The following is a 21,655-nucleotide window of genomic DNA, read 5'->3' as shown; positions in this document are numbered from 1 at the left end:
TGCCCATGGCGGCTGTCCGGGATCCAGGCATGAGACGCCCCGTCCTGAGACCCACCCGACACTTTTTAATTTATCTTTACTGGGAAGGTAGATTTACAGAGAGAAGGAAAGGCAGAGAAAGATCATTTGCTGGTTCGCTCCCCAAGTGGCTGGAATGGCTGGAGCTGAGCTGATTCAAAGCCAGGAGTCAGGAGCTTCTTCCTGGTCTCCCACATGGGTGCAGGGTCCCAAAGCTTTGGGGCTGTCCTCGAATGCTTTCCCAGGCCACAAACAGAACTGGATGGGAAGTGGAGCAGCCGGGATTAGAACCAGCGTGCTATAAGATCCTGGCACTTGCAAAGTGAAGGCTTTAGCTACTAGGCTATCGTACTGGGCTTATGTCAGACATTGTTCTAGAAGCTCTGAAGTTAGTGTGAAGTCAATCATTTTAGTGGTTCCTGCAGAAGAGCCCAGCTACACACAGGAGATGATTTGTTCAAGTCAGCCGTCTAGTGGGTGTTCAAATGCAGGCAGTCTGGTGCCAGAGTAAACACTGATACGTTCTACTCTACTAACGACTCGGTTTTTGGCCTTGGTATTCTGAAAATCAGGATTCTCGTCTCTTAGAAACAACACATGCAACGGGGGAATTACTTGCTCGGTGGTCCTTTGCAATTGTTCCCCCAGTCCCATATGCAGCCTGTGGGCAGAAATCAAACTGGCATCACCCACAGTCAGCCATCTGGATTGCTGCAGTAATTCTGTAACAGGTCCTCTTTCTTTAAACGCAAGCCCAACTGTTGGCTCACTCCCCAAGCATCCTCCACTGCGGGCGCCAGGCCCCAGCCAGGACCCAGAATGCGATCCAAGTTGTCCTATGCGGGTGGCAGGGAGTCTATGCCTGGAGCTACCACTGCTGCCTCCCTGGCCCAGTGCTGGAGCCAGGAGGTGAACTGGGACCTGAACAGGCTCTTTCGCTTTTCTTTCCCTAAGTCTGTAGCGTAATCGTCTTCAAACACGGGCCGATCGTACCGCTTGTCTGCTCAGCTCCCTTCGTGGCTTTTCAGTGACCTTTCTTTTACCACTCTCTTTAACACAACGGCACTCCGCATGCCCTGTCCCCAGCCTCACCTCCTTTTCCTGACGAGTGAGCGCTCTAGCACTGAGCCCTACAGATCGTTGCACATCGGACGCGTTTGCAATGCCTCCCATCAGGAGACAGGGATCCCCGTTACGCTTGACGCTTGATGCCCACTAACAAAGGAGCACTTTACAATTCCCCTCGTAACCATCTGTGATGTCTATTTCCACTTCACAGAGAGGAAAACAGCGCCCGAGAGTCCTGATCCCCCACACAACGTGTTCCCGCTGAGCTGGATTCATGCAGGGAGCGCACCAGGCCTTAGCAACCTGTGAGCGCGGGGTCTGGCGTCCGTAGCAACCGACACGCCAGAAAACCCTAGCCAAGAACCAGAAGGCTAGGTGAGCCGTAGGGCCCAACTTCCCCCCTTCAGACACGCCTAAAACATTCCGAACGCAGAATTTGTTACAACTCCGACTGTCCCTCGATGGCAAGGTCAATATCGCATTGAACACCACGAAAAGGGAACCCTGGGCAGCCCACTTCCGGCATTCGCCGCTATCACGTGACGGCGCGCGTCAGCCGGCGCGCCGCTTCCGTGAGGCCGTCGCCGCCCGGAACCTTTCCTCGCGGCCCTCCCATGCCGGAAGCAGGGCGGGGTTTCGCCAACGTCGGCGTCCCGGCGGCGGAAGGGGCTGTTTGGGGCGGCTTTAAGGTGGCTTTAAATTCCACCCGGCTCGGGCCGCCTGTCCCTTCTGGCTGGAGTGGGTCCCGTGCTGTCCGAATGGCTGTGGACGTCAAGTCTCGAGCGAAGCGCTATGAGAAGCTGGATTTTCTCGGGGAGGGCCAGGTGAGGCTGTCGGGTTGGGGTTGGGGTCCAGGCAGGGTCCCTCACACCCGCGCACCCCGCATCCTGGCGGGGTTCCCGGTGTGTCCCCCACACCCTGGCGAGGTTCCCCGGTGTGTCCCCCACACCTGCGCCCCGCATCCTGGCGGGGTTCCCCATGGCCCCCCACACCCGCACGCCCCTTGGTAGGTCCTGGAGGTCGTCCCCCCTTGGGTTTGTCTTCTGGGGGAGTGGGCCGTAGGCCGCCGGGCACAGGGCTGTGCCAACATGCAGAGAGCATGGACTGAGACATCCTCGCTTCTGTCCCCAGTTCGCCACGGTTTACAAGGCCAGAGACAAGAACACCAACCAGATTGTCGCCATTAAGAAGGTGAGGGACCCGCAGGCGGCGTGGGTTTCCGAGATAAACGAATGAACGGGCAGCCCTGAACCCGGAGCTGGAACGCGGGGGTGGGGGGCGAGAGTGAACCCCTGTACTGGCCAGGGGCACCGGGACGGCCCTTCCCTGGGGTCATCGGAGGGTTTGCCGCCGCAACTGCGTGCGCGTCGGGGCCTGCTGGGTTCCAGATTCGCTGCCCCTCGGCTTTCAGCTGCACCTGCGGGCTGCAGGTGGCCTCCTAGTCCCTTTAGCTGACGTTAAGCACGCCCCGGTGCGTCCACCTGCCTTGTTTCATTTGCTCATGCCTACCACCCGGGTGCCCTGGCACCTGTCCCACACTGCGGACGCTCGCCAGAGCGTGCCAGTTGGGGTCGTGACCCTTGCTGCTCCTCGGTCCAGTTGCTGCTTTTGTTTCTCCTTCCAAGCCTTAGGATGTACATCCTCAGACTTGATTTCCAGCTTGGTGTTTTAGGGTGCGCGCCTGAAGCCACTGGCTTGTAAAGCCCTTGGCTCTCCTCGTCCGGCTAGCCTTTTCCTTCCTGGCCTTGGCTGACTAGATCCGGACACTCAGTCCTTATGGGTCTGGGACACAGGCCCTGCGCCCCCGGTGCTGTGCCTTGGGGTTAGAGTGCTGTCCATCTAGATTAGAGGGTCGGTGATGGCTTGTGCGTGCAGCTTTCACCCACGCGTGTCTTCCAGCCGTCCTAGAGAAAACAAGTGTGTCTCCCATAGTCCCTGTTGCTCTTTGCAATGGCTTCATTTTCTGGCGTCTTAATGCCATTTATCAAAATCTGAAATCCTCTCTGAGTTTGTCAGTTTAACACCATGCAGTACGTAGGGCTATCTGCTTATAGATGTGTTGGATTAGGGTGTGCATTTGGCTCAGCCCCCCACTGGGAATGTTGGGTCTCTCTGCCTCCCATGTAGGGCGTGAACCAGCAGGTGGAGGATATGTCGATTTCTCTATTTCTCTGCGTTTCAAATGAAATTTGGAACTTGACTGGCTGTTATAATCTCTTCGGTACCTTTGGATTATTGAGTTGTATAGCCTGAGAGTTCACGTGGCTTCTGTTTAGTGATGAAGGGCTGTTGTGAGCGGCTGATGGGCAGGGCTCCCTGGCCCTCCTGCTCTGTCTCAGTCCTGCGTTTCAGTGGTAAGCAGTGATTGTTCCAGTGAATGCTTTCCTGGTTGTTAGTGAGATGGGTCATCTTGGCTTCTTTTATCATCTCCTGCCTGTTTTATCCTTTTTGTTTGTGCATCCTTTTCAAAGATTGATTTTACTTGAAAGTCAGAATAGCAGAACAGAGACGAGAGAGAACCTCCATCTACTGATTCACTCCCCAAATGACCGCAAGTAGTTGAGCTGATCTGAAGCCAGGAGTCAGGAGCCTCTTCGGGGTCTCCCAAATGGGTTCCAGGTTTTGGGCCATTCTCTGCTGGCCTCCCAGGTCATTAGCAGGGAGCTGGGTGGAAAGTGCAGCAGCCAGTGCCCGTGCCCGATGCTGGCGCGACAAGCAGAAGATGAGGCTAATATGCCACTCTGCCAGTCCCGGGTTGCTTGTCTTTTTCTTCCTGTGAAGTTGTTGGAAATCTTTGAATATCCTGGATGTTGATTTTGGTCAGAAATGCATGTGGCAGACATCATTCCACTGTGTAGCTAAGCTTTTAGTTCATCTGTGTCAACTTTTTGAGACATGTTAAAGTTTCATAGGGTTGAATTTGTTCCTTTTTTCCTTTGTAGGTTTTGCTTTCTGTGTGTTTTCCTGCCCTCGGTTGTTCGGTCCACAGTTAAACTTGAAAAGATAAAAGGAGACACTTGCTCTCTTAATCCGTTGTTTGAATGTGTAGTTCAGGAACGTAAGGGAGAAGCGTAGGTAACCGATTCTTCCATTGTTAATTCTGCCTTTTTGATTCGTGGCTCCTGGCGCCTTTGTGGCCATGACCGCTAGCCACGTGTGAGCTGCTGCAGGCTTCGCCGTGGCTGCACTCTTGAAATGTTTATGGAGTGTGCATCGCCTTTGCATCACTTCACATATTCTTATCATGTGTTTGCTTTCCTCTGCTAGATCAAGCTTGGTCACAGATCAGAAGCCAAAGACGGTAAGTATTTCGTGTAACCTGACAGCACGGGAGCTTGTATCCCATTCTCAGGGAGGGCGTGAGCAGTGTTGCCAAGAGCCGACAGTGCCTTTGGACAGAGCTCCGGCGTCGGAGGAGTGAAGGTTTTGCCTTACGATCAGGGAAGGAGAGTTGATGATTTTTTTCATCACTTGCTTATTCATAGCAGCATTCCCATCACATAGAAAGGTTAGCCCTGGCTTGTGTGGCTGGTACAAGCGCTGGTCTTCCATGGCTCTGGACTGCTGATCACTGGAAAATCCAGGATAGATTTTTGTGGAGGTTTACAAAACTCGCCCTGAAATGAATGTTTAGGGAAAAGGTTTATCCTTCGAAGCCGCGTGAGTGATCATCACAGAGTGATTCTCATAGAAACACCTGGCATCTCTGTAGGAGCACCAGATCTTATTATTTTTCTAAAAGACGTATTTATTTTTATTGCAAAGTAAGATACACAGACAGGAGGAAAGGTTGAGAGGAAGATCTTCTGTCCGATAATTCATTCCCCAAGTGGCCACAGCAGTTGGAGCTGAGCCGATCCCAAATTAGGAGCCAGGAGCCTCTCCCACACAGGTGCAGGGTCCCAGGGCTTTGGTCTGTCCTCTACTGCTTTCCCAGGCCACAAGCAGGGAGCTGGATGGGAAATGGGGCCGCCAGGATTAGAACTGGCGCCCGTATGGGATCCCGGTGCAAGCAAAGCGAGGACGTTAGTACTGGGCTACCATGCTGGGCCCCATATCTTATTTTTAATTTTAAAATTCTTGTATTGGAAGTAATACTTTTTGAAAAATTTTTTATCACTTATTTGAAAAGTAGAAACTAGAGAAAGACCTTCCATTCACTATTGCACTCCCCCAAAAGTTGCCGATGGCGTAGGTGAAGGCAGAAGACTGGAGCTCCATCCAGGTGCCCTGTGTGGGTGGCATGAGCCCTGGCACTTGGGCCGTCACTCACTGCCTTTCCAGGTGCCTTAGCAGGTGCCTGCGCTGGAAGCAGGGCATCAAGGCCCCAGCTGGCAGGTACAAGCCGCTGTGGTAGTCCCACCTACTGGGCTACACCACCAGTGCCTGGACACTGTATTATCACTAATTTGATTTTAGCACAGAGTCAGCCCCCAAGAGAAGAGTTGTTTACTTGTCACCTATATGGTACAAGTGTTTATGTTTTAGATGTGTTATGCTATAGACAGAGTGGAAACCTCCCCATTTATCCTAGGCTGTTAAGTCACTTCCTAAATCACGCAGATTTGTATAAAAACGTGTCACTGTAGCTGTTACTTGGGCCCAGCCTTTAGCACAGCAGTGGGGCTGCTGATGGAGATGCGGTGTTTCCACTAGAGTGCCTGAGGCTGAGTGCCGGCTCTAGTCCACATTCCTGACCGTGTGAATCCCAGAAGGCAATGTTAGGAGTTACATGATTGGACGGCTTGCTTGCTTTTCTTCTTCCCTTTCTTCTTCTTCTTTTAACATTTCTTTTTATTTGAGAAGTAGATTTACAAAGAGAAGGAGAGACAAATTTTCCATCTGTTGGTCCACCCCCCAGAATGGCCACAATGGCCAGCACTGAGCTAATCCAGTGGCCAGGAGCCAGGAGCATCCTCCAGGTCTCCCACATGGGTGCAGAGGCCTAAGGACTTGAACCATCCTCTGCTGCTTTTCCAGGCTGTAAGCAGGGAGCTAGGTGGAGAATGGAGTAGCTGGGACTAGAACTGGTGGCCAAATGGGATGCAGGCGGTGCAGGCAGAGGCTTAGCCTGCTAACACTGCTATACTGCCCTCTGCCCCCACCCTCCGTCCTATAATTGGGTTTTTGGTACCAATATGGAAAGCCTGAATTGTTTTCCTAGCTCCTGATTCCCAGCCAAGCCTGTTAGGGACATTTGGGGAATGAACCAAAAGATACGTCTGTCTCTCCCTCAAATTAAGAAGAAATAAACAGCCCTTAATTTTTCATGGAATGTTCATTACTATTTTCTAAGATGACTGACCTTTCCTAAAAGATATATTTGTAAGAAAGTTTGAGATACCTGAATTGTTTATTTTTGGCTTTTTATTTTTTCCATAGGTATAAACAGGACAGCCTTGAGAGAGATCAAATTATTGCAAGAGCTGAGTCATCCAAATATAATTGGTGTGAGTATGGCTTCAGTAGTTCCTCTTCTGATTGGGGGGAAGATGTCAGACATGCTGAGCCTCAGAGGGCACGCTTAGAAGCTAACGGTCTGGAACTACTTGCTCTCCTAATGTCCCTGCAGACTGTGATTTTCAAATTACACAACAGACAAAATCAATCACATGTTGACATAGGCCGATGTAGCCTAGTGATTGGGGGGGGGTCAGTCTACATGCTGAGCGCTCCCTTCTGCCTGACCGGCCTGGAGCAAGTTCCCTTGGAGCTCCACACCCAGTCATGGCCCTTGGGGACCAGCTACCAGAATACCTGAACTGTGACCGTGCCTGCCCGTTTGCTCAGTGATGGCCAGTCCCATTTAGAGGGTTTTCTTAAGCACTGTGTTTGAACTGGGGACTGACGTCACGTTTTCCTTCGTTCGTGTCTGAATTAAAACCAAAGACTGGAGGGAGAGCTTAGGTATTTAGCGATTTTTCTTTTTTTAAAGTTCAATATTTTTATGTCTCAATGTAACAAACAGCTCTGACATTGCCCCCCAGATTTTCAAATTAGATAATATATTACAAGCGCCACAGGGAATTAGAAGGAATATACTGTTTCTTGGAATTTATAAAAATCATTTCAATTAGTATGGTATGTTCAAGTATGTGGGAAGTACATTTTAACTTTGCAAAAAATTTTGCTTTGCAGCTCCTTGATGCCTTTGGACATAAATCCAACATTAGCCTTGTCTTTGATTTTATGGAAACTGATCTAGAGGTAAGATTAAGATTCTGAGAGAAATTTTTTATCAAGAGAGTGTGTATGTTTATTTTCCGAGAAGATACCTGGTAGTGAAAACTACTTAATTTTGTGAAGTTCTAGACGTACTTTAAAGCCAAAAGGAAGCTGTTCCTCTCTGTTTCTCCTCTGTGTATCTAACTTTACAATAAAAAAAAAATAGATCTTTTTAAAAACATTATAAATATTTTACAAATTCACAGTTATTCGCATTTTTTATTTGAAAGGCAGATCCACTTTCTAAATATCCGAAATGGTCATGGCTGTGCCAGGCAACTTTAGGAGGCTGCAACTCCTCCTGGAGGCATCCATGTCCCTGAACCGCCACCTGCTACGTCTCACGTTATGCATTAGCAGTTAGTTGGAGAGGAGATGAGCTGGTGCTTGAAGCAGGCATTCCACAACTGGATGCTCAAGTATTTGGGTCCCTGCTCCCCACAACAGAGACCTGGATTAAGATCTGGCCCTCTGGCTTTGAGCCGGCCCAGCTTTAGGGTCATTTTCAGGGTGCCCCAGCATATAGCTGCCTCCCTCTCCTCGTCCGTCTTTCCCTCTCTTTCCAATAAGAATGAAGACAAATAAACACAAGTCAGAAACGGCACCCGTGACTGGGTCCTGTGCCCGTGGGAGGAGTCGGTGCCGCCTTCATCAGGTGGGCTGTGCTGGCATCCTCTGAATGCATTATTGGAAACAGGTGTTCACTGCTTTGAGGCCAGACTCTGCGAGATGACACACTGCTTTGTTTGCTAACCGGAGCGAGGACATTGCTGCCCCGGGAGAGTTGGACAGTCTCTCGCGAGATGCCTGTGTGGCTACGTTCCTTCCAGCTGCCAGTCGCTGTGTAGGATTGAGTTAATTTGGGCTGATGAGGCGCGTGACTCGATGGCGTGCTTGCTTTGCAGGTTATAATAAAGGACAACAGCCTTGTGCTGACTCCAGCACATATTAAAGCCTACATGCTAATGACGCTTCAAGGCTTGGAATACTTACATCAGCACTGGATTCTGCATAGGGTAAGTCAGATCCCAGAGCCAGCTTAGCACGCGATGGTCCAAGTAGGGGAGTTGGTGAATAGGAAGGGTGCTTTATTCCACCCTGTTCCTCTGAATGCCGCCTGGGCTGTTCCGGTAGGGTACACTGGGAGCGTCCGGAATATTGTAGGAACTTTTCAACTAGAAGAGATCTAAGCCTTGTTGCTAAGTGATGTAAGGTTGGTTTTTTTTTCCCCCAAGGTCAGATAGTAACAGGTGGAGTACTATAACCTAAGGGTTTTGACTTTTCTTTGAGCTCTGTTGTGATGTGGGAAAGCACACTGCCTGGATTAATAGTGCTACAACATCTTGTAAAAGATTGCATGTCTAGTAGCTCTAAAATTTTAGAAGCAGTTTTCATTTCTGGAATATTCGATTGTGTAACAAAGTTGATAGTTTACGTAGTATGGGTGCTTAGGTAATCTGGATAAATAACGAATGAGATCTATTTTTAACTATTCTCATATCGTAAATCTGGAAATCATTTTATTTGATTAAGGAGTGTAGATTCAGAAAAATGTTTTTCAAGGTTTATAAATTCATGATGTTTTTATTTGCTAAGGTTTGTCTTCATTAAGTTAATAATAGCATTCATTTATTTGCTACTTGCTGTGAGCTTACAGCAGTTCCATGGAGTAGGTTAATTCAAGATTGGTGACACTTAGTGCCTTACCCAGAGTTTCACGATTGTAGAAAAAAAACACTGATTTAATTTTGCAGTGATATCCTGTTTTTGATCAATTCAAAGTGAAGTGAATGCATCACTGTGGTATTCTCCCCAACCCTGTTTATTGGTTTGCTTACAACTTCGATGATACAGGATCTGAAACCAAACAACTTGTTGCTAGATGAAAATGGCGTCCTAAAACTGGCAGATTTTGGCCTGGCCAAGTCATTCGGGAGCCCCAGCAGAGTGTACACGCACCAGGTGGTGACGAGGTAAGAAGCCCTGCCATGCCCGAGCGGGTTCTGTCAGGTCCCTGGTCACAGGTCAGCAGGAGTGGGGCTTTCTGAGACGCCTGAGCCAAGTTCAAATCCTTGTGCTTTTTGGTTTGTTTTTTGGTTTGTTTGTTTTGTTTTGTTTTTCTTAAATGCTGTATCTCCCCCCAGTGAAAACAAAACAGCCTCTCAGGGTTGTCTGAATTCAGTCCTCTAACTTCTAGCTGGCGGCTTTGGAGAATCATTTTTACGATAGCGATAATGGAATGTCAGTGGATCTGACTTCTCTGGCTTACCGCCCGATGTAGTGGCCCCAGGTGATCATAGCGGCCGGTGCTGAGCCCGTGTTCTTATGTGTGAATAACTGCTAGAGAAAGCAGTGTGTTGATATTTGAATTTTTCATATCAATAGTAATTATGCTTCCTGTTCACATTTCTGATATACCGATAAAAGCAGTCATTCTACAGGTTGGGATGACAAGTTTTATAATTCTTGTCAGGATGGCATTTGTTGTTTCCAAGATGACCGGGAGTCTGTGATCTTCTCATTTTCTGTTCTTTCAATTGGTTCGTCTTCCACATAAGTGTCCCTGAGGAGTTCGTGGCTAGGTAGTGATTGATTGTAGGCGTGTATGTTGATGGGAGAAAGCCTGAAGGGAGAGGAAGAGAGCGCCCGAGCAGTGTCCTCGACCTGAACAAAAGAGCATGCTATCTGTGGTCTTCAGGGAAGGGCTGGCTTTTCAAAAGGTAAAATTAGCTCCTCTCTAAGAAATGCTGCAATAGGTCCATTCTAAAATGATCACATTTGTTTTGATTGCGCAGGTGGTATCGGGCCCCCGAGTTACTGTTCGGAGCCCGGATGTACGGCGTGGGCGTGGACATGTGGGCTGTGGGCTGTATATTAGCGGAGTTACTTCTAAGGGTAAGTCCTAATGAACTGTGTACCTCAAGATGGTGGAAGTTTGTCTCTGCTCGCCGTTCTCTCTCCTTCAGTAAAAAGCCTACAAACAGGCCCGTTTTTATAAAAGCCTTCCTCAATCACAACTTTTTCTTTTCATTTAATTATAATGTTCACGTGAGAGGGGTAGACCTCCATTTAGGTCAGTGCGAGTTTTATCATAAACATGCTGCAGAACACAGGAAACAGAAACTCGCGTGTTGAGGGCATTGGTTTAGTAACGGCGTGGGTGACTTTCCGTGTCTGCGTGTGGTTGTTTCACGACGGGCCATTCCCCACCACTGCAGCTGTCAGCCTGTAACTGAAAGCTGGTGTAATGCTGTCAGGGGGTCCCGTTCCAACAGAGCACACGTGCCCGCGTGGGTGAAACACGCCGATGCGGAGCTTTCTCTATCGTGAAGTTTAGATCTTGAGGAAGACGGGCCCTTCCATGCAATCAAAGCAAAGGAATCTTGGAGAATCCTACTGAAATTAGCTTTCCCTCTTCACTCTCCAACCTTCTTGCTTTCCTCAGCCAGGTGTACTTGAAAGACTGGATACCAGAGAGAAAAGGCACACCCTATTAAAACACTGTCTAGGAATGCGAATTCCCTGCGTCACTTTAGGATGCTTACTCCTGTCGGCACGCATGCGCGTAAAGCCCCTGAGGATGACGTGGCTGTCCTGCTGCTCCAAGTCGGCCCTGTACGTCGGCTGGTGCCACAGCCCTGCTGTTCGAACAAGCAGCAGCACAGAGATTCCCCCGAATACATTCATGACCAAGAAGAAAATCCCACGTCCTTAAATGTGGTGACTAATCCTGTCTTTAGAAAGTCAATGATGAGGGGGGCTGGCCCGCTTGGTGACTTGGTGGGTTAAGCCTGTGGGGCTCCCATCCCCTAGGGTCGCCGACTACTCCATTTTCCATCTGTCTCGCTGCTGCACCTGGGAGAGTAGCAGAAGTTGGCCCAAGTTCCTGGGCCCCTGCACTCATGTGGGAGACAGACGCAGCTCTTGCGTGCCCCAGTCCTGGCCAGTGTGACCATTTGGGACGTGAACCAGCACATAGAAAATTCTCTTTCTTCCTCCTCATTCTTTTCTGTCCCCCCCCCACCACCACCCGTAACTTCCTTTATAAAAATCTTGATTGATTTATTTTTATTTGGAAGGCAGATTTACACAGAGATGGAGAGATAGAGAAGGTTCATGGTTCACTCCCCGAATGGCCACAGCGGCCAGAGCTGGGCTGGTCCTGAGTCGGGAGCTTCCATTTGAGATACCGGCACAGACAGAAGCTTAAACTCTCAGGCCGCCTCACCGCTGGCCCTTGTACAGGGTCATTTTAGACACCATTTATGTAACCTATCTGGAAGTAACTGGGCTGGGCTGGATCCGAATGGAGCAGCTGAGACATGACCTGGCATGCCTATGGAATGCCAGTGCCATAGGGCAGGGTGGAGGATTAACCTGTTGAGCCATGGCACCGGCCTCAAGAAATCTTTTAAAAAAGAAAGTGGGAAAAGAGAGCAATGGAGTAAATGAATTCGAGATCATGGGCGCAATGAAAATGACGGTTGGTGCCATTCTTGATAGAATCATTAAGGATAAGAAGAAAAATTGGGCCCGACGCGGTGGCCTAGTGACTAAAGTCCTCGCCTTGAACTCGCCAGGATCCCAGATGGGCGCCGGTTCTAATCCTGGCAGCTCCACTTCCAGGTCCCTGCCTGTGGCCTGGGAAAGCAGCCGAGGACGGCCCAAAGCTTTGGAACCCTGCACCCGCGTGGGAGATCTGGAAGAGGTTCCTGGTTCCCAGCTTCAGATTGGCGCAGTACCGGCCGTTGTGTTCACTTGGGGAGTGAATCATCGGACAGAAGTTCTTCCTCTCTGTCTCTCCTCCTCTCTGTATATTTGACTTTGTAATGAAAATAAATAAATCTTTAAAAAAAAAAGAAGAAGAGAATGACATTCAGGTCTGAAGTGCCTGAACTGTTGAGTTGTATCATCCCAGCATGTCATACTCTTTGTCCTACAAAATTGGAGAAAAAGCTTTGCAGTGTAAACCAGGCCTGGACCCAACAGGAAAGGGACCCATGGAAGTGTTGCCCGCATGAATGGTGAGCTGAGGTTCTTCAGATACTTGACAGGAAATAGACGCAAACCAACCGATGGCTACAACCTCCGTCTCCCAGATGACGGACAGAAGGGAAGAAGGAGAGGCAGCCAGGACACTTTCTCCAAGCCCTCAGGAAACGTGCAGCTGTTGGCCACCTGCACACGTATCAACAAGAGATCATGTTGTGGACCTTAAGGGAATGGGTGTTGCTCAGAAAGGAATGCGCGCAGGTCTTACAGCAGCAAAGCTGGGAGAGTCTGCAGTGTTGCCCAGCATGCTGCTGGCATGGTGACAAGCAAGTGAAAGGCAAGAGTCTCGCTAAAAGAATTAACGTGTGAACTAAGCATAGTGAGTGCTTTACAAGTCAAAACAGCTTCCTGAGTCATGTGATGGAAATGACTAGAAAAGGAAGGAAGCTAAGCAGAAATGCCAGGGCTCACCTGAAGTGCCAGCCTGCTTCACCCAGGGAAGCCCGGCGAGGGAGTTCCTGCCATAGCAGGTGTTCCAGGAAAGCTCTCTGAACTAAAAACACATGCAAGCAGCAGAAAATTCCTCACTACCTCCCAGAGAACGAAACGATGCTGAATCTGCAAAGCAAACACAACGCTATTTTGTATAAAGGGACAACTGGTAAGGAAATAGTTAAAACTTTTTTCAGGGACGATAGCTAAAAACAGTGAGACTATTGAAAATGTGTGCCAAAAGATAAGGTGTAGACAAGTGGAGAAAAGGTGAGATTATGGATTGCTCACTGGGTGTCCCCAGAAAGATACAAACACCAGTGTTCGTGGAACAGGCTACTGTGAAATGTGTATCTTTTTTTCAGGTTCCCTTTTTGCCAGGAGACTCAGACCTCGATCAGCTCACCAGAATATTTGAAACTCTGGGCACGCCAACCGAGGAACAGTGGCCTGTAAGCACTTATCCTTAATGTGGTAACTGCTGGAATATTGAAGACATTTTGTCACTAGTTACCTTAATTCACTGTTTCAAGCGACGATGCAGTGGATGAGGCGCAGTTCAGGTTGGGGCCCTCATCCCAAGGGAGACCGCTACCCGTTTGATGGAGAGCGCACTGTGTGTGTTCATAAGCAGAGGAGAGCGTAGCACAGCTGAGCCTTCTGTTGTTTTTCTTTTTGCAAGCAACTTGCTCAATTTCCTCTTTAATACATGTCACGGGCCTTTTTTGATGCAATAGCTTTGTCTTCTGTAGTGGTAGGTGAGATTCAATGTCTCCTCCTGTTATTTACCATCTTTTTTTCCCCTTAGGAGTTAGTTACTTATTTTTATTGGGAAAGCAAAAAAATTTTTTAGATTTTTTTTTTTTGTTGTTGTTGTTTTTATTGGAAAGACAGATTTTACAGAACGGAGAGGTAAAGATATTGCATTTGTTGGCTCATTCCCCAAGTGGTTGCAATGGCCAGAGCTGAGCCAATCCGGAGCCAGGAGCCAGGAGCCAGGAGCTTCCTCTGGAACTCCCATGTGTGTGCAGGGTCCCTACGCTTTGGGCTGTCCTTGACTGCTTTCCCAGGCCACAAGCATCAGATGGAAGATCTTCTCTCTCTCCCCCTCTCTGTATCTGCCTTTCCAATAAGAAAGACTTATTAGTCTTTAAAACAAAAAGCGAAGAGGAGGAAATAATGAGGGCAGTTAGGGAATTAGCAATGCTTAGCTCTTAGTTTGCAGTGACCTCCAGTTGCATCCCTTTTGTTGCAAAGCTGAGGACTTGTTTTGTATGACTCCGTATTCCACCATACATATGTATGCATCATGTTTTCTTTATCCATTCGTCAGTTGAAGGACAGTCTGGGTTGATTCCAGGTGCTAGCGATTGCTATTTGTGCTGCCGCAAACATGAAGTTCTGCTAACACTTTTATGCACTTGTTTCCGTTTCTTGGTCATATCCTCAGGTATGGGACAGCTGGGTCATATGGCAGGCCTAAAATGTTTTCCGCAGTAGTTGAACTAGTTCACATTCCTACCAGCAGTGCCTTAGGATACCTTTTCCTCTAATCCTCACTGGCATTTGTTATGTTTTGATTTCTAAATGACACCCATTCTAACTGGGATGAGGTAAAACAAGTCCTCGGTGTAATTTGTGTTTACATTCTCCTGATGGTTAGTGATCCCCTGAACATTTTTTCGTATGTCCGTTGGCTGATATTGGTATTTCATCTCTTGAAAATTGCCTGTTCGTATTCTTTGCCCATTTCTTAAATAGATTGATTGTTTTGTTGCTAAATTTCTTGAGCTCTGTATACCTTATGTATTTAATTCATCAGATGCATGGTTTGCCAACATTTTTTTCTCATTCTGTCGATTGCCTGTTCACTTTATTGTTTTCCTTTGCTGTGCAGAGGGTCTTAGCTCGTTAGAATCTCGTTTATCTATTCTTGATTTATTGCCTGAGCTTCTGGAGTCTTTGCCTATGTGAATCTCACGCAGCATTGTCCCTGCTTTCCTCCAGCAGTTTGATGGCTTCAGGTCTGCGGTTGGGATCTTTGGTCCATCAGTAGTTAAAACCAGTACTTGGTTTTAATATAGGGTATCGGGCAGGGGGTCTTGTTTCAAACTTCTGCCTGTGGAAATCCAATTTTCCCAAAATTTGCTAAAGAAACTATCCTTTCTCTAGGGTTTGCTTTTAGCTTATTTGTCAAAGATGAGCTGGTTTTAGATGTGTGGGTTACTTTTTGAAGCTTCTGTTCAGTTCCACTGGCCTGCCTATTTTTAATGCCAGTACTAGTGTTTTGCTTGTAACTATCCTGTTGTAAGTCTTAAAATTTTATTGTTATACTGCTGGTGTTGCTTTATTGCTTAAAATTGCTTTGTGTTTTGGGGATCTTTTGTGTTTCCATGTGACTCTTAGGATTGTTTTTTTCTAGTTCTAAGTCTAGATATTACTGTGTGTAACAGTTCCATTGATTTTAGTCCAACAACTTTTCCAAGTTCCCTCATAAATTCTAGTGGTTTGTTAGTGGAGACTTTTGGTTTCCCTGCCTGAGGAATCATGTCATCTGAAAACAAGAATAATTTGACTTCCTGCTTTGCAATAACACTCTTCGATATGTTTTTCTTACCTGTTGTCTCTGGCTGAAACTTCCAGAACGATGTTGAACAGTGTGATGGGAGCACGCATCCTTGCTCTGTTTCAGATCTTAATGGGAACACAGCTAGCTTTTGCTTGTCCAACATGATGCTGGCTGTGGGTTAGTCATATATTGCCTTGATTCAAATTTTTAAAGTTATTTCTTATTCATGAAAAATGTTATCTTTATCAAATGCCTTCTGCGTTTGTTGAGATAATCATTTGGTCTTTATCCTTTGTTTTATGATATGGTGTTTCGTGTTCAGTGGGATTGCGTATGTGGAACCATTCCACATTCCTTGGATAAATCCCATTGACCTGGGTGGGTGATCTTTATGATGTGGTGTTGGATTCAATCTCCCAGTACCTTGTGGAGGACTTGCGCGTGTGTTCATCAGGTCTAAGCCCGTTGCGTTAGCTCATAGTTTTAGGATAATTGGCTTCTACCCAGGATAACATTCCAGTTTTTGATAAAAGTTATGTTAAGCTTCTGTGTAAGCTTGAGGAAAGTTGACATTCTTATTGTGTTGACTGCTTCAATGCATAAACATGGTGGGTCTCTCTATTTATTTACAGCTTTGCTTTATTTCATCAGATTTTGTGTGGCTTTTGAGACATGTACATAGTTTTGCTTACTTAGTTTTTCCTTTTTCCACCTATATATTTCATTTTCCCTTTTTATGCGATCATAAATGGTATTATGTTTTAAATTTTGGTGTCTGCATGTTTATTGCTAACATAGTTATGGGTTATGGGGAGTGTGTGTGTGTGTGTGTGTGTGTGTGTGTGTGTGTGTGGTGTAGCCCTGCCATACTTTTCGGTTTTAGTAGTTTTTACTAGTTTTATTGGGATATTATACATAGAACATAGTGCCAGCTGCAAATAGTTTTATTTCTTCATTTGAGAACTGTGTCTTTCGGTCTTTCACTTAAATTTGAACTTGAAAAATGTTTTTACAGGACATGTGCAGTCTCCCAGATTACGTGACGTTTAAAAGCTTCCCTGCAATCCCGTTACAACACATCTTCAGTGCCGCGGGGGATGACCTGCTGGAGCTCATACAGGGCTTGTTCTTATTTAATCCGTGCACTCGAATTACAGCCACACAGGTACTACAGCGTATCTTCTTAATATTTGTTTGTTTTTAAGATTTATTTTATTGGAAAGTCAGATATAGAGAGGAGGAGAGACAGAGAAAGATCTTCCGTCTAATGATTCACTCCCCAAGTGAGCGCAACGGCCAGTGCTGTGCCAATCCGAAGCCAGAAGCCAGGAACTTATTGCATGTCTCCCACGTGGGTGCAGGATCCCAAGGCTTTGGGCCATCCTCGACTGCTTTCCCAGGCCACAGGCAAGGAGCTGGATGGGAGGTGGAGCTTCCGGGATTACAACCAGCACCCATATGGGATTCTGGCGTGTTCAAGGCGAGAACTTTAGTCGCTAGACCACGGCACCAAGCCCATCTTCTTAATATTTGAAAATGTTAACGGTAGCATTGGTAAAACACCAATAAAATGTCATAAAACTTTTTAACATACTATCAAGAAGTATTTTTGCTTTAAGAAATAGAAACAAACCCTAGTATCATTTCCTTAAACTGCTATTCACGCTGCCGACTTGATCCTGCAGATGTAAGTATAAAGGTGTGTATGCCTGCCTGATAGGAGGATGTGAGTGCAGACCTAGGGTCAGGTGTCTGGGCAGCAGTGAAGATTCCTCTTGGGAGTCCCACGACGCGGATCAGAGTGCCTGAGTTGAGGCCCAGTTCTGCCCCGCAGGGCAGCTTCCTGCCAGTGCAGAGCATGGGAGACAGCTGAGTCCCTGTCACCCATACGGGAGCCCCGGCATGAGCTTCCGGTCCAGCCTGGTCCAGCCCCGGCCCGTGGGCTCGGTAGGAGCGGTCTCGTTCTCCAGGGCCTAGAACAGGTGTGCAGGCCTCAGCCGGGAAGCGGGGCCTCCAGCCAAGGCTCTCCTGTAGACTGCAGGGAGTCAAGGCAGGAGCCGCTGTCTGCTGCTTCCGGGCGCCGCACAGGGAGCTGGAGCAGAAGCAGAGCAGCAAGGGGTGTGTCCCAGGCGGCAGCGTAACCTGCATGACTGTGCCCGCCTGCTCATACTTGTAGTTCACCTATATGGGGGACTCGGTCAAGGCTTTTGCATGTGCTAAGTATATAGCCTTTCCAGAAAAAATGGCATGTTTTACTCACAGACTTGCATGTCTTTAAAATCTGTGGCAAGCCTGATTAAAGTGGTTTAGTTTTTATTCCTTCATAAAACCTAATCCAAGAGAGGCATTGTCAGTAAGAACACGACCACGGGGCGCAGTGAGAGAAGCAGATAATGTTGTGTGCATGCAGATAATCGTGCATAGAGAGTGTTGTACACATTGCAAGAAATGACGAGACATCAGACAGAGAGATGTTCTCTAACTTTAAAGCCTGCACGTGTGATTAAAGGCTAGTTTTAAAAAGCAAGCACATCGAAAAAGATAGTGATGCCTAACTGCAGCAAGTGCAGTCAGCATACTCATTTGACCTCACCAGAGGTGGGCCTCACTAAACCAAAGCTTCAGGCGTTAGTGTCGCTACACTCAGCGGTGAGCAGTATGCCACGCGTGCAGGCGCTGCTTCCGCTTTGTCGCAGACCGTCAAACTTCAGTTTCTGTATTTACTTTTAGAATCCTCATAGCAACATATTATCCATTAGTCTATACATGCCAGATGTTTTTGTTAGTCATTTTTGTTTGAAAGGCAGATTTACAGAGAGAAGGACTTCAAAAGAGAAAGACATCTTGCATATGCTGGTCCTTTTTTTTTTTTTTAAGATTTATTTTATTTTTATTGGAACGGTAGATATACAAAGAGGAAGATCTTCCGTCTGATGGTTCACTCCCCAAGCAGCCACAACAGTTAGAGCTGAGCTGATCTGAAGCCAGGAGCCAGGTGCTTCTTCCAAGTCGAACATACGGGTGCAGGGTCCCAAAGTTTTGGGCCGTCCTCAACTGCTTTCCCAGGCTACAAGCGGGGAGCTGGATGGAAAGCAGGGCTGCTGGGATTAGAACCAGTGTCCATATAGAATCCTGGTGCATGCAAGGCGCGGACTTTAGCCGCTAGGCTACTGCGCTGGACCCTGCTGGTCCATTTTTACATGGCTACAATGGGTACAGCTGGGCTGGAATGAAGGCAGGAGCTGAAGCTTCTGAGTCCCCATGTGGATGCAGGAACACAGGACTTAGGCTGTCTTCTACTAGGTTCTCAGGCCATAAGCAGGGAACTCTTCAAATTTCAAAGAAGGAAACCTGTTGTTGCCCTTTGTCGCATGGTCGCATACATTATTTTCATCCTATGAAATTTGAGACTAGATCAAACTGTCTAGAAGATTATTTTTTATAACTAGTGTAGCTTAAGACTTAGAAAATACTAGTTGTAGTAACTTGTTTTGGTTATATTTTGACAAAATGTTTTTTTCGAAGATTTATTTTCACTGGAAAGTCACATATATAGAGAGAAAGATTGTCCCAAGATTAATTTACCTGTGCAGCGGGTGTATAAATGCAGGTTGTGAAGTACAGAAGCTCTGAAGTATTACTGTAAATACTGTGTTACAGGAGGATGTGTTTGGAAAGTTCATTTGATTTCTTAAAGGATTTTCTAAAAGAATTAAGTTATTATGGCTCCTGGGCAGTGGTGCTGAACTAGTGCTATAAGTAAACAGGTAGAAACTTGACAAACTTGTTCTTCAAGATGGAACTACTTGGAATTTTCGCCACAAGTAAAGGAAATACAATCAGTAGTCCTGGGCTGGTAGTTAAAGAGAGAACCTTGGACAAGCTTTCCATGAATGATTTCTATCCATGATGAATTGTTAGATTGTAACCCACTGGTTTCAACCTATTGCATCTTTTTGAAGACCTTATTTATTGAGTGGTTTATTTGAATGGAAGAGGGAGGGTGACTTCAAGGAGGGAGCAAAACTCCAAACACTGGTTGGTTCCCTCCTCCAACAGCTACAGTGGTATCAGCTGGGCCAGGCCAGTCACAGTGCAGGATTCCATCTGGTTGCTCGTAGATGACAAGGACCCAGCATTTAGGTCACTTTGTGCTGCCACCCAGGCTCATCAGCAGGAAACTGGCTGTGAAGTGGAGCGGTAGGGACTGTTAGCTGTGCCCATCACAGATGCACACATTGCCGCTGGCAGCCTAACCCTCTGCACCACCAGGTTAGCTCCTGAAGCCCTTATCTTCATGAATTTTAATGTAAGTCCTTCTTCAGCAAAATCCTCTTGGTGTTTTGAAGTATGAAGGCTGTTCATGGTTTATAGTTAACATAGGCTCCTCTGCAAAATTAGGAAAGTAGGGCCCAACTTGGTAGCCTAATGGCTCAAGTCCTCACCTTGCATGTGCTGGCATCCCATACGACTCTGGTTTGTATCCCAGCTGCTCCACCTCCCTTCCACCTCGCTGCTTGTGGCCTGGGAAAGCCTTGACTGCACTTGCATGGGAGACCCAGAAGAGCTCCTGGCTCCTGGCTTCAGATCGGCTTAGCTTTGGCCATCGTGGCCACTTGGGGAGTGAACCAATAGATGGAGGATCTTTCTCTATGTCTCTCCTTCTCTTTATTAACCTGCCTTTCTAGTGAAAAGAAATTTTTTTAAAAATTGGAAGGCGACCTTTGGCGCTGAAGTAACGGGGTTGGAAGGTCGTCTGGGACCTTAGTCTGTGTTGTGTGTTTGTAGCAATCTGCATGTGTGAAACTTGCCGTTGATATTTTTGTGTTTGGAGGGGGTGAGAGTGTTCACGTAATATTTCTAATGGTGCCAGCAGTTTAAGAGCTTAGTTCTTTCCTACACACAGGTTACTCACATTATGCCTTTTCTTTTGAAAGGCATTGAAAACTAGGTATTTCAGTAACCGTCCAGCACCAACACCCGGATGTCAGCTGCCAAGACCAAACTGCCCAGCAGAAGCCTTGAAGGAGCAGTCCAACCCAGCCATGGCGACCAAGCGGAAACGGACGGAGGCCCTGGAGCAAGGTGACATTCTCGTTTTTATAAGAGATGAGAGAACAGAGGCCATGAGAAGTGTGACGCCTGAGCTCTTCCTTTGTAAATTGTTGAAGTCTGCAGGACGTCTCATGTGTAGTCTTGGGCATCCTACCCCTGAGAAGGCCCCAGGTCCTGGGTGAGCCTGAGCCCGGGAAGCTGTGCTGGACCGCCCAGTTCCCCTCCTCACCCCTCCAGGGACTGTTTGCTTATCGGGCACAGAGAGGTGAACAGAGATGTCCTTGAGATGCAGTCCCAAGTGGGGAGCATCCTTCACATGGCAGGTGGGCAGCCCTTGGCTTTCTTTTGTCTTCCAGGAGTGCTGTCCAAGAAGCTCATTTTCTGATTACACAGAACATCGCTTCTCGGCGTTTCGGCTAAGGTCCATTGTCCAGTCCCACAGCACAACTGGAGGTTGACTACTAGGAAATAGTCAAGAAGGGAAATAATGAGAGAATGGGAAAAGTTAAGTAAATGCTGTAGAAGTGAATTTGTAAATACTCCACACGTGTAAGATATATAAAACTATGAGTTATTTTTATTAAATGTATTTTAAAATAAAAATTAATTCCAATTTTCTTGATTAGAGTGCAAAAATGAGATTAATTCCTTTCTCTGAGACGTATATTTTTTTTTAAGATTTTTATTTATTTATTGGAAAGTCAGATATACAGAGAGGAGAGACAGAGAGGAAGATCTTCCGTCCCATGATTCACTCCCCAAGTGACCGCAACAGCCGGTGCTATGCCGATCCGAAGCTAGGATCCAGGAACTTCTTCTAGGTCTCCCATATGGGTACAGGGTCCCAAGGCTTTGGGCCATCCTCGGCTGCTTTCCAGGGCACAAGCAGGGAGCTGGATGGGAAGCAGAGCTGCTGGGATTAGAACCGGTGCCCATATGGGATCCCGGCACATTCAAGGCGAGGACCTTAGCTGCTAGACCACACCACCGGGCCCTGAGATGTATAATTTAAAATGTATTATGACAAATCCTGGGAAAATAAGTGTGTTGGGCCCCTAACCATGTAACATCACAAACTGGTGATAGTTTTTCTAGAAATAGAAAAGCATAGGGTTGGCACTGTCCTGGTGGGTTCTCTGCCTGTGACAAGAGCACCCCTTCTCAGAGCGTCCGTTTCACTCTGTCCACTCTGCTCCCCATCCAGCCTCGGGGAGAGTTAGCGTGGTGGGAGGCCGA

At 47.2% G+C, this 21,655-nt stretch overlaps 1 protein-coding gene across 1 annotated transcript; it reads left to right on the top strand.

Moving 5' to 3' along the window:
- Positions 1-1,733: 1,733 nt before the first annotated feature.
- On the top strand, positions 1,734-21,065 carry CDK7 (cyclin dependent kinase 7). Its single transcript, XM_040979062.1, has 12 exons — positions 1,734-1,910; positions 2,218-2,277; positions 4,354-4,387; positions 6,469-6,536; positions 7,225-7,293; positions 8,217-8,327; positions 9,166-9,284; positions 10,107-10,206; positions 13,161-13,247; positions 16,380-16,529; positions 20,302-20,449; positions 20,776-21,065. Exons 1-12 carry the CDS (start codon positions 1,845-1,847, stop codon positions 20,802-20,804), a joined length of 1,041 nt encoding a protein of 346 aa, XP_040834996.1. The 5' UTR covers positions 1,734-1,844; the 3' UTR covers positions 20,805-21,065.
- The last annotated feature ends 590 nt before the right edge of the window (positions 21,066-21,655 follow it).

The sequence above is a fragment of the Ochotona curzoniae genome, unplaced genomic scaffold (genome assembly GCF_017591425.1).
Source record: "Ochotona curzoniae isolate NIBS_2020 unplaced genomic scaffold, NIBS_Ocur_1.0 contig_293, whole genome shotgun sequence".
NCBI classification, from domain to species: domain Eukaryota; kingdom Metazoa; phylum Chordata; class Mammalia; order Lagomorpha; family Ochotonidae; genus Ochotona; species Ochotona curzoniae.
This window is presented reverse-complemented; position numbering and strand designations above follow the sequence as displayed.

What these genes read in the sequence shown, in the direction of transcription:
- CDK7 (XM_040979062.1), top strand. Translation starts at nt 1,845, where the DNA reads ATGGCTGTGGACGTCAAGTCTCGAGCGAAGCGCTATGAGAAGCTGGAT. An exon ending in ATTTTCTCGGGGAGGGCCAG is followed by an intron (nt 1,911 to 2,217) that starts GTGAGGCTGTCG and finishes TTCTGTCCCCAG; the next exon opens with TTCGCCACGGTTTACAAGGC. An exon ending in AGATTGTCGCCATTAAGAAG is followed by an intron (nt 2,278 to 4,353) that starts GTGAGGGACCCG and finishes TTCCTCTGCTAG; the next exon opens with ATCAAGCTTGGTCACAGATC.